This window comes from Corylus avellana, chromosome ca10 (assembly GCF_901000735.1).
Source record: "Corylus avellana chromosome ca10, CavTom2PMs-1.0".
Classification (NCBI taxonomy): Eukaryota; Viridiplantae; Streptophyta; class Magnoliopsida; order Fagales; family Betulaceae; genus Corylus; species Corylus avellana.
Window position 1 is genome coordinate 2,488,400 of NC_081550.1, and position 12,492 is coordinate 2,500,891.

The window sequence follows — 12,492 nt, forward strand, 5'->3', positions numbered from 1 at the left end:
TGCGTCCTATGCAGTATCTATCAGAAAGTGGGAGTAGTGATCAAGGCAGCTAAATCTACATCTTTGTTGAATGGTGAACCGCTGCAGTGCCCAATTCATGTCTGTACGTGAATTCTCCACATCTTTGCCATCTCGCAACTCAAATGGTGCTTGGGCCCCGCAACTTCCGATCTTCTCTGCAAATGAATCATAAGTTGTATTCGATGATATGCCTACATTTTAGGAAAATTTAGGAGGTTAATTTTGGTTTAACATTTTTGTTTTTTAATTTTTTTTTTTTTTTTTTTGAAATGGGATTCGAAGATTATAGGGATTTTTTTTTTTTTTTTGTTTAACATTATATATCTAATAGGGATTTTTGTTTATTATTATTATTTTTTTTTTGGAAGAAAGTCTAAACGTCCATCTTCCTTCCTTCACCCATTTAAATTTTTTTAAAAATAAACCATTTGAATTTTGAGGACTCACAGAATGCCTTTTATAAACTCATAAAAATAATAAATGCAATTTTATTTTTTTTGGTGTTACTAAGCTTTCGTTTTCCTTTTTTATCCTTCTCCCGTTTGCTTTTTTTCTAATTGGATGTTATTATATTTCATATCTTGTGTGCAGGCTACCTTGTTATTCAAGCACCCGCTACCTCATAGAATAACAAAAGCCTTAAGCCTACCATTATTAACTAAAATGAAAGAGGAAGGAGAAGTTTGAATACCTTGAATTATTAAAGTTTGCATTTCCACTTAATAAAAGAATGGAATTCCTATTTTCTTTGGCTTAGGAAATTGGTTTTTATCTGATTCAACTGGAATTTCTATTTTATTTGCTGCCTAGCTACTACTTGATACAAGTGAAACTTCGGTGGAATTAAGGTTCGGCCATTGTATTTAAACGCCGCGAGGCGCCTCATAGTTTAGCCTCTTAAGGCATTAGTTTTTTAACGAGAAATTAATAACTACTATGATCACATCTAGTTTTCATAGATCTCAATCCACATGATTTGAAGTGTATCTCATCTTTCGATAACTAATTGCCACTTTACCAGAAGGAAAATGATATCGTCACAACACACACCCAACCTAAACCCAACTTCTCTCCTACATGTTATTTAAAAAATAAAAAATAATTCAAAATTGAATTCAAAACAACACCTTCTTTGTCTTCACCCAAAACCCATGAACCCTTTCCCTCTCCCACTCTCCTTCCCTTGCTCACCCTCTCTCTCACTCCCGCCACCGGCCACCCTCTCTCTCACTTAACCGGCGACTAGTCTCTCTCTCCTCCACCAGCCACCGACGACAAAGGTCTCTCTCCTCCACCGGCGTTGAAGAATGCTCTCTCTCTCCTCCACCGCAGTAAGTAGTCAATCTCTCTCCTCTTCAAGTTTTTTTTAGGTTAATTTGTTAAACACCTCCAAACCTGCAAAATCTAGGGTTTTTCTTTGATTTGGGTATTTCTTTGATTTGGGCTTTTATAAGGATTTTGGTATTTATGAACACTATTGAGGTTCTTGAAGAAGGTTGAAAGATTTTGGGTATGCAAGCCTTGGGGGCCGGCTTGGGGCAGTGGTTATTCTTGAAAAAAAAAAATAGCCACAAAGAGAGGGATGCCAACCTTTTGTCGTTGGCAATGTGGGTGCAAGCCAAATTTAACAAAGGAGTTGAGTGATTTTGATTAAGAAATTATTCTCCAAACTTGCTTTACAGTTTACACAAATGAAAAAAATAATAATAAAATAAAATAAAAGTCCAATAACTGAAAACTCTTTAATTTACACCAATGACAAACGACAAGAACATAACCTTGTGATTGAATTTGCCCATTATTTGTGATTTTATTGAAATTTATTTATCGCTTGCATTGCAGGCATGAAAAGCTGAATAATGAGGTGAAATATTTGAAGGCTAAGTTGGAGATTGAAGCAACCCGGCTGGTATGAGATGCAAGTGAAAGTTTTGAAGACACATAGTCAACTTTTTGCGTTTTTCTAGATTTTTTTATTGTTTTTGTAGTTGTGTTTTTGGGGCGACTAAAATGTGTACTATAAACGTTTAATTTCTAGTACAAATGTTTAATTTCAAAATGTTTACTATAATTGGTACGTTCGGATTTGTGTTGGGTCTCATTATGAACCATTTCTTGCCATTGCTGTTGAGGGTTGATCCTGTCCCAAGAGTGGAGTTTCGGTTGTCCTGTACTGGGTGAAACCCTTCCTTTCTTGAAGCCTCATCCTTCTCATTCTATGGGGGGCTTCTGGTCCTACAACTAATTAATTGTTGATTCCATTTGTTCTAGATCTTCACTATGCCAAAAGGGATAAAATAAAAACAGCAAAGAGAGAAGATAAGAAAAGAAAAGATTTATGTAAGTCGACCACTAGACTTCCGATCCAAAAATCATATCCGATACTTGGAAGTAAACGCCTAAATGGTCTCAAATTATAGAACAAGTCGGACAAGTAGACTTCCATAAATCAGATCCATATCCAGATCAATCCAAAAAGACAACCAATGGAAGACATTGCATAAAAACGGCAAAGTTACATGACCATTAGAAGAAATTACATGATCATTTCCCAAAAAGACAGTTACATGACAATATCTCAAAAAATATACCAACATCACATTGCATTAAATTTTACATGCTCTTGGACATAATGACATGTATTAGAGAGCGGATACTTGAAAGCTTATCACAAATAATCATAGGTAAGCATTGTCGCTGATTGAGTATGGTAGAAACTTCATTGAAGATAGGCTGTACATGCATTGCAATCATTGGGTCTGTTGGAATTATAGTATTGGCGACGCCTATCATCCAACCAAATGTGTAGGGTATGTTGATATTGATACCGTAGGTTAGATATGGCAAAAGGTGAAGCAATACTACTTGACTCAATGGAAGAAGATATATAGGCAAGATATACAGTAGATCAACTTAAATAAGAAATTGAAAAAAAAAAATTAAAAAAAAAATGTAAGCAACCTAGTTTTAATATATATATATATATATAAACCTGAGAGCATAGCCAGTATATAATAGACACATCAGATATTCAGAAGGCTGCGACGAAGGCTTCTTCATATTTGTGTTGGATGATCAATTTTGACAACTCAAATATTGGATCAACCATTGTTTCCGCCACATTGATAGAACCCTACATAATAAATAAAACAAATGAAAAATAATATTTGAGGAAATGATGTGCACCCAAAATCATGTAAATCGTCACATTAATCACTCGAGTTGTATGAGGCAATGAAGTTTGGGAAGTGTTGAGACCATCTTGCGTTGCTTCAGAATTCTACAATTAATAAATATTTGTGTAAATTCTACAATTAAGAAAATGATTGATTTTCAAGTAAATTGATAAGGTTGCGTACCTTCTTCTTTTTTTTTTTTTTTTTTTCCCCTTCTTGTTCACAGCGGTGTCACTTTGTTGCTTATTTCGTCCTTGGGATTTCTTACCTTATGACTTATTAGCCACTTTTTCTATCACTGAGGCCTTACCTTGTGACTTTTTGGTCACATTTTCTATAGCTGGGACCATTCGTAGTACGGGTGGCCTTCCTTTCTTTCTAGCCTTTATCGGAGTAAGCACCATTTCACCTTGCACCGTGGTGCCCTCATTACTTAGAATGACTTCATTACAAGTTGGAATTACTTCATCACATTGATTGGGCGCAGCATACGTTAAGGCATGATATTTCTCCTTTAACATATCAACATTTTTCATTGCTTCCATGAATTGTTCCTCATTATTGGATGTGAGCGATGCTAATTCTTCACAATTCTTGCAAAATTTGTCATATTTCTGGGCGGTAGAGTTACTAACCAACACATCATCACTACTCTTAATTCTCGAATGTTTTCGACTTATATCCTTCCTCCATCTATCAAGAATATATCTTGGTGGCAACGTTGTAACTTTGTTCGTAAATAGAACATCAATGGAATGTCTGCATATTATTCCTTTTAATTCAAACAATGCACAAGTACACTTCACTTCAAATTCATCGTTGTTGACGAAAACATCAAATGTTTTGTTGATGTTTCCATCTGTTTCAATCACTCGATAAGTAGAAACAACACCTTCACTTTTAAGAACACAATTATTAACATACAAACATGGCTTAAATTCGCCTTGAATGCGACAATGTAACATGGATTACCATTTGGTCTCTTCTTAATAACTCTTTTTAACACACCAAAACCAACTTTCTTAGCATACGCCTTATAATAGGAAATAACTTCTTCATGTGAATTAAAAGTCATTAACTCAACCATTTCTTCCATTTTTTCATTCTCACCGATCATCCTTGGTTCTTCAACTCTTTCATTCCCACCACTCATCTCTGTTTCTTCAAATTTTTCATCCACATCCAACTCTTCATCTGAATAAGTGATCATTAATTCATTTGGTTTTTCAACTTCTTCATCCACATCTGTCAAAAAGGGATACAAAGTTAAAAGCCATCTAGAGGAGTAAAAGCGAAATGATAACCCAAACAAAAGATTAAAAGTCTAACCTATTTGAGGGAAATCTTGCTTGAACAAAGCTTCATCATTTGGAATACATGTATATAAAGATTCAACTTCGCCGTTTTTGTCCATTTATGCAGCCACAATGAGTAACTTTTTCACTTACCTAATGCATAATTCAAAATATTATTGTATAAACTAACCATAAACCAGAATAAATTAACATGATGTAATTAGTGCTTGCTGTTAAACTTAACAAACCATAAACAAGAATAAATTAAGAAAAGAAAACAGAAGGAGCATTAATAAATTAAACTAGCGGAATATATATATATATACACGGTTTGGTGTAATCTGTAGTGTAATATAATTAAGAGCTTTTTTTTTTTCTTTTTTTTTTTCTTTTTTTTTTTCAGGAATAACTACTGCCTTAGGGCTTGCATACCCAAATCTTTCAACCTTCTTCAAAGAACTGTGTTCATAAATACCAAAATTCTTCTAAAAGCCCAAATCAAAGAAAACCCTAGATTTTGCAGGTTTGGAGGTGTTTAACAAATTAACCTAAGAAAAACTTGTAGAGGAAACAGATTGACTACTTACCGCCGGTAGAGGAGAGAGAGAGCGTTCTTCAACGCCAGTGGAAGAGAGAGACCTTCGTCGCCTGTGGCCGGTGGAGTGAGAGAGAGGGTGGCCAGAACCTTACGCCGGTGGAGTGAGAGACGCCGATGGCTAGAGTGAGAGAGAGGGTGAGCGAGGGAGGGAGAGGTTTGTGGGTTTTGAGTGAAGACAACGAGGCTGATGTTTTGAATTCAAGTTTGATTTTTTTTTTTTTTAATTTTTTTTAAATGACATGTATGAGAGAAGTTGGGCATTGGTTGAGTGTGTGTTGTGGTTGTATCACCCCTCTTACCAGAAACAGTACTTTAATTTTCATAATCAAGGAATGATAATAAAGAATCACACTCTTCAAGAAAGGTAATACTTGAAATGGTAAAAACCAATGGTGTGTAATAACAATAGAGAGCCCTTCTTGAGGATGTCTTTGTAAACTGTATTTTTATTGCATCTAATAAGAGAATGGCACATCGTTTAAAAATACCAAATGCAATAAACATGAAAGCATCGGATCTTACTTAAAAAAACAAAACAAAAAACACAAATGACAAAAAGGCACCTCCGATTTGCCCTTTCACTCAATGCCAAACCCTAAAAGCCCACCACCTCCTCAGCCCAAAGCAACCATCTTTCCGATAAGTTTGGTGCCTTTTATCCCTTTACTTTCTCTCTTTAGAAATCGGTTTTTCTTTGATTGGAAAAATGGGTAATAGAAATATTGAGTGTTTCAAGTTGGGTATTACTTGTGAGTGGCGAAATTGCTTGTGTGGTTGGGTGTTCTTATTTCTCGGTGGTTGATTTTGTTTGTAAGTTTTGGGTGGTCTCTTTTGTTTGTAATTTTTGGGTGCTTTTGAAAATAGTTCACGGAGAGTAGGGGGTGCTCAAGCGGTTATAACCAACGGTTATTGGCTATAATCACTAACCGCAACCACCTTGGGCGGTTATCTATTTTTAATAATCGTAACCGCCTAGGCGGTTAGCGGTTATTTTATTATAGGCGGTTATTTAAACCAATAACCGACAGTTTTATAACCGCTTTTTTTATATGGGCTTTTGGGCTTTTTAAGTGTTTTGGACCGTCAATGAGCCTATTTTTTGGGCTTATGTTAATCATTTTGGGCCAAAATATTCCCAAAAATATGGAACATTTTGGGAACATTTATTAATATAAAAAATACATTTATTAATAGAAAATACATCTTGGGCTTTAAAATTTTGCTTCTCCCTCCAAAATTTTGCCCTACCCGTAAAACCTCTAACCGAAACTGCCCTAGGAAGTTAGCGGTTTTAAATAACCGACTACCAAAGGAGAGAACAATAAAAATTTAGTAAGGACATAAAAAGCACATCCTTATCAACCAATCAAAATTTTTTAAAAACAAAATCCCAAATAATCAACATCTCAATCAGTTAGTTAGTTTGGAATTGTTTGATTAATTTATCTTAATTGGTTCATTTAGCAAAGTATATATTTGATGTCATCATCTATATCTTAATTTGATTCGTTAATCAGTTTGGAGATAGAGTAGCCCTACCAAAATAATTAAAGTATACTTTTCTCTATTTTAACTATTAACTTCTTTAAAGCACTCATAGCAGTCTCGTTATTTTAACTATCAACTTTCACTATTCTATTTAAATATTCTCATATATATATATATATATATTACTTTTTCAAAGAATAGGGAAGGATGTAGAAAATTTATATTATTTTTTATTCATTCCATTTTAACTAAATTTTATTTTGGTTACAATGGTGAGCCTGAAAAGTGAAAAAAAAAAATGCAAAAAACCAGACCCGTGGGGAGGAAAGAGCTCTTCCTTTCCCCTCTACTCCACACTTCTTTCCTCCCGCTCCCCTTCCTGTTTTTTTCCTTTTTTTCAGTTTTTTTTTTTTTTTTTTTTTCACAACCAATCCAGTTGCTCCGGCCATCCATTTGCTTATTATGCTGTGTTGCCTTTGTCCGCCCTCCACCGTGCTACGCTACTCTTCGCCTCACCAGAATCGGTTGGGTTTTTGTCTTGGCCTTCGGGTCGAGGAGAATTAATTTTAGTGTGAGGGTTTTGCCCTTATGGCTGAGAAAATAAATGTTAGAAATATGGGCTACCTATGTATTAGATTGAGTCTGTCTGAAGTAGATCTGTTCTATAACTGAAGTTTGGACATGGGTTAGCGAATGTTGAAGTCATAGATAAGACTTGATTGTAAGATTTTTATGTTTGTCTTTATGACGTGTGTAATAACTTTATACTCTTAATCTTTTTTCAATGAATGAACATGAAAGATTCTCTTAAAAAAAAATAATAAAAAAATAAAATAAAATTTAAATATATATATATATATATATATATATATATATATATATAAGGTGAAGATTTACACCACTTTTGCTAAATTACCTCACCAAAATAACAAAAAAATGGTTTTGGTGAGGGTGGAAGAGGAGTGCTCTTATCTTTTGTCCAACTCTTTTTCAAATTCACCATTGGGTATTTAAGAAGAAAGAAATAGCATTTTCTGAGGGTGAATAAATGATTAATATCATTATAATTGATAATTAAACATATTTGTTTCTGAATTTATTCTTAATTATAATCTGAGGTGGATTTTATATTTAAATACAAGTCTACGTGGAAGAGATGATAAATAGTCATCCGTTTAGACTCTACCAACCCATACGCTTTTATAGAACTCTTCAGTTGCCCAGAGAGAGAGAGAAGTCAAATTATCATGGAGACTGTTGAGAATGGAAAGCAGAATACCAAGAGAGAGAGAGAAGTTGTTGAGAATGGGAAGCAGAATATCAAGAGAGAGCAAGCAGTTGCCGTCTACTCTGCTGTAGATGATCAGCCCTCTCTTTGGGTAATTGTAAAGAGACAGCGAGTTGACGATGACGACGAGGAGTACTTGAGAAGGAGAAATCTGCCACTTGGGTTACGGCATGGGTTCTTTCCCGACGACAATGTACTAATTGAGGAGTACTTGAAGCCCAAGCTGTTTAACCAGCCCCTCCCAAAAAACCCGATCATCGACATGGACATATATCTCCACAGCCCTGAAGTTCTTGCAGGTTCTTCTTTCTTCTTAAAGATTCCGCTTCTTTTTTAGTATTCGTTGATCAAGATTTGTTTGCTCTGTTTTTCTAATGAATTATTAATTGCTAACATTAATTTATATATTGAAGAAATGAACAAACATTTATATATTGGAGATGAAGATGATGAAAATCAAATTAAGGAATGGTACTATTTTACTCCAAGATATCGAAAGTACCCAAGAGGAAGTCTTCGTCCAAGGCGATCAGCGGGTGATGGATACTGGAAGGCAACTGGAGCTGAGAGGCAAATTAAAGATAAGGTAAACACCATTATTGGGTTTTCTAAAACACTGGTTTTCTACAAAGGAGAACCTCCAAAGGGTCAGAAGACCAATTGGATTATGCGTGAATATAGGCTCAATCCTCCTCCTCCTCTCAGATCAACCAATGACATCATGAGAGTATGTTACTTCTCTTAATTTCTTTAAGCTTTATTTTATTTCTAACTTTAATTTGTTAATTTCTCTGACTAATAATTAAATTTTGTTGTATTATCGGTGCCAGCTAGACGACTGTGTTCTATGCAGGATCTATCAGAAGAAAGAGGGGGTAGTGATCAAGGCAGCTACATCCGCCATATCTTTGTCGAATGGTGGACTGCAGCAGGCCCAATTGATGCATCAACCTCCGTCGTCGTTCGATCGATATCATGCACTTACGTGAATTCTCTACATCTTTGCCACCTTGCAACTCAAATGGTGCCCGGGCCCCGAAACTTTTACTCTTCTCTGCAAATGAATTACAAGTTGTATTTGATGATAGACCTTCATTTTAGGAAAATTTTGGAGGTTTTAATTGGTTTTACATAATATAGGGGTTTTTTTTTTTTTTGGAGAAAGTCTAAATGTCCTTCTCCCTTGGTTCTCTTTCTTTTTTCCTGTCCAACTTTTTTTAAAATCAGCCATTTGAATTTGGAGGACTCATGATGGTTGATTTTTCAAAAAGTTTGATGTTGTTGAGAATGCCTTTCATAAATAATAAATGCTTTTAGTGTTACTAAGCTGTGGTTTTCCTTCTTTACTCATGTGAAAAATATTATTTGTGGTGGCTAATAATGTTCTACAGAGTGTAAGTTACAAATAATAATAATTGGGAAAACAAAAAAAAAAAAGAGCAAGAATGAAGGGGAAATCCCGTTTGCCTTTTCTACTTGGATGTTATTATATATTTCATATCTTGTGTTGTGTGCAGGATATCTTGATATTCAAGCACCCGCTACCTCACAGAATGACAGAAGCCCACCATTATTAAATAAAATGAAAGAGGAAAGAGACGTTTGAATACCTTGAATTATTAAAGTTTGCATTTCCACTTAATAAAAGAATGGAATTCCTATTTTCTTTAGAATTGTTTATATATGCCAAACTATATATATTGAACTTTAGAATTGTTTCTAGGTTTCAACATTTATAGAAAAATTTAACAAAAGCCAAAAAAAAACGTTATAATATTTACACGGATATATGGCCTAAAACTAAATAATCAATTTGAATTGTTTGTGACTTATTTGCAGTTTAAAAGCCAAAGTAAAAAATTCAACCCGGTCTAATAAGAGGTTGAGAGTATTTAATTAAGAATATTAAATTGTGCTATTTAATTTACTTAATTTATGAGATTGCGATTTCAAAAAGTGCGATTTTAAAATGTACGTACTATTTGAAAAAGTGATTTTTAAAACAGAGTTAAGTGTTTAGCAAAATCACGATTTAACCTTTAAAATTATGCGTTTTCAAAAAAAGTAGATTCTTATCTGCCATTTGAAACCTAGAAAAATATGCGTTTTCATATTGCAATTTTTTAAAAAACGCAATTCCAAACAATCAATAATATGTACAATATCCCAATTAGTTAGTTTGAAATTGTTTGACTAATATATCTTAGTTCGTTCATTTAATAAAGTATATATATCTTAATTTGTCATATATATCTTAATTTGATCGGTTAATCAGTTTGGAGATAGAAATCTTATCACCAATTATTTTAATGTTTATCTTTTGTCCAACTCTTTTTGAAATTCACCAATATTGGATATTTAAGAAGAAAAAATAGCAATTTCTGAGAGTGAATAAATGATTAATATCAATATTATAATTGACAATTAAACATGTTTGTTTCTGAATATAACTCTTAATAATTATAATCTGAAGTGGATTTTATATTCAAATACAAGTCTACATAGAAGAGATGAGAGTACTCTACAACTCTCAACCCATATATATATATATATATGCGCTTTTATAGAATTCTTCTTCAGTAGCCTTGCCGCAGAGACTAGAGAGAGAGAGAGAGAGAGAGAGAGAAGTCAAATTATCATGGAGATTGTTGAGAATGGGAAGCAGAATATCAAGCGAGAGCAAGCAGTTGCCGTCGACGCTGCTGTAGATGATCAGTCCTCTCTTTGTCGTCGCATGTACGACTTAGACATAACTGGCCATGGAAAGAGACATCGAGTTGACGATGATGACGACGAGGAGTACTTCAGAAATCTGCCACCTGGGTATGGGTTCTATCTCGACGACGATGTGCTAATTGAGGTGTACTTGAAGCCCAAGCTGTTTAACCGGCCCCTCCCAAAAGACCTGATAATTAACGACATTGACATATATCTCCACAGCCCTGAAATTCTTGCAGGTACGTACGTTCTTCTTCAATTCAAACAAAATCCCTTTTCTTCTTCTTCGATCTTTTTGTTTTTGTTTTGTTTTTCTAATGAGTTGTTGTTAACATTTCTATATTGAAGAAACGTACAAACATTGTGGAGTTGAAGATGAAGATGATGAAGATCAAATTAAGGAATGGTACTATTTTACTCCAAGATATCGAAAGTACCCAAGAGGAAGTCTTCGTCCAAGGCGATCAGCGGGTGATGGATACTGGAAGGCAACTGGAGCTGAGAGGCAAATTAAAGATAAGGTAAACACCATTATTGGGTTTTCTAAAACACTGGTTTTCTACAAAGGAGAACCTCCAAAGGGTCAGAAGACCAATTGGATTATGCGTGAATATAGGCTCAATAATCCTCCTCCTCTCAGGCCAACCAAAGACATCATGAGAGTATGTACTTTTCTTATTTTAAGCTTAATTAATTTCCAACTTCATTTTGTTAATTTCTCTGACTAAGTAAATTTTGTTGTATTATCCATGCCAGCTAGACGACTGTGTTCTATGCAGGATCTATAAGAAGAAAGTATATTTAAATAAACCAAAATCCAAAAGGACCAAAGCCAATATTGAAGCTAAAGATCGTAAGAGAGTGAGAGTGATCAAGGCAGCTAAATCCACCCCATCTTTGTCGAATGGTGCACCGCAGCAGTCCAAATTGATTGATCCACCTCCGTCGTATTATCGAACTTATCATGTAGGTGAATCCTCCGCATCTTTGCCACCTTGCAACTCAATTGATGCTCCACTGTTGGATCAATCCTCCACATCTTTGCCACCTTTCAACTCGATTGATGCTCCACGACAATCCCAATTGATTTATCAATCATCCACGTCTTTGCCACCTTGCAACTCAAATGGTGTCCGAACCCCGAAACTTCCACTCTTCTCTAAATATGAATTAGAAGTTGTAATTGATGAAATGAAAATTTAGGAGATTTTGGTTTAACATTATATATCTTATAGGGATTATTTATTTATTTTTGTTTTTTGGGAGAAAGTCTAAACATCCTATATTCTCCCTTCTCCCATCTAACTTTAAAAAATCAACCATTTGAATTTTGAGGACTCACATAATGGTTGATTTTTCAAAAAGTTTGATGTTGTTGAGAATGCCTTTTATAAACTCATAAAAATAATAAATGCTTTTTCTTTTTTTTTTTGACATGTTCACACAAGAGAGGGAGGGGGATTCGAACTATTGACCTCAGCTTCATTAAACGTGGTCTCAGCTGATTGAGCTACTTCTTGAAAACTTTTTTTAGTGTTACTAAGCTATCGTTTTCCTTTTTTATCCTTCTCCCGTTTGCTTTTTTTTTCTAATTGGATGTTATTATATTTCATATCTTGTGTGCAGGCTACCTTGTTATTCAAGCACCCACTATCTCATAGAATGACAAAAGCCTACCATTATTAAATAAAATGAAAGAGGAAGGAGAAGTTTGAATACCTTGAATTATTAAAGTTTGCATTTCCACTTAATAAGAGAATGGAATTCCTATTTTCTTTGCTGCCTACCACCTTATACAAGTGAAACTTTGGTGGGCACAGGGTTAAGCCATGGAGTGCCTGGGCCTCCTCATAGTTTAGCCTCTCAAGACATTAGTTCCTTAACGAGATTGTGATTACACCCAAATAG

General features: G+C 34.6%; 2 protein-coding genes across 2 annotated transcripts; both read left to right on the top strand.

Annotated features, from left to right (window-relative positions):
• The first annotated feature begins 7,825 nt into the window (after positions 1-7,825).
• On the top strand, positions 7,826-8,855 carry LOC132163824 (NAC domain-containing protein 58-like). The gene is made up of 3 exons (XM_059574205.1): positions 7,826-8,165; positions 8,313-8,593; positions 8,697-8,855. The coding sequence occupies exons 1-3, from the start codon at positions 7,826-7,828 to the stop codon at positions 8,853-8,855; spliced, it is 780 nt and encodes a 259-aa protein (XP_059430188.1).
• Positions 8,856-10,504: 1,649 nt separating this feature from the next.
• On the top strand, positions 10,505-11,787 carry LOC132163827 (NAC domain-containing protein 1-like). Its single transcript, XM_059574208.1, has 3 exons — positions 10,505-10,823; positions 10,933-11,246; positions 11,341-11,787. The coding sequence occupies exons 1-3, from the start codon at positions 10,505-10,507 to the stop codon at positions 11,785-11,787; spliced, it is 1,080 nt and encodes a 359-aa protein (XP_059430191.1).
• The last annotated feature ends 705 nt before the right edge of the window (positions 11,788-12,492 follow it).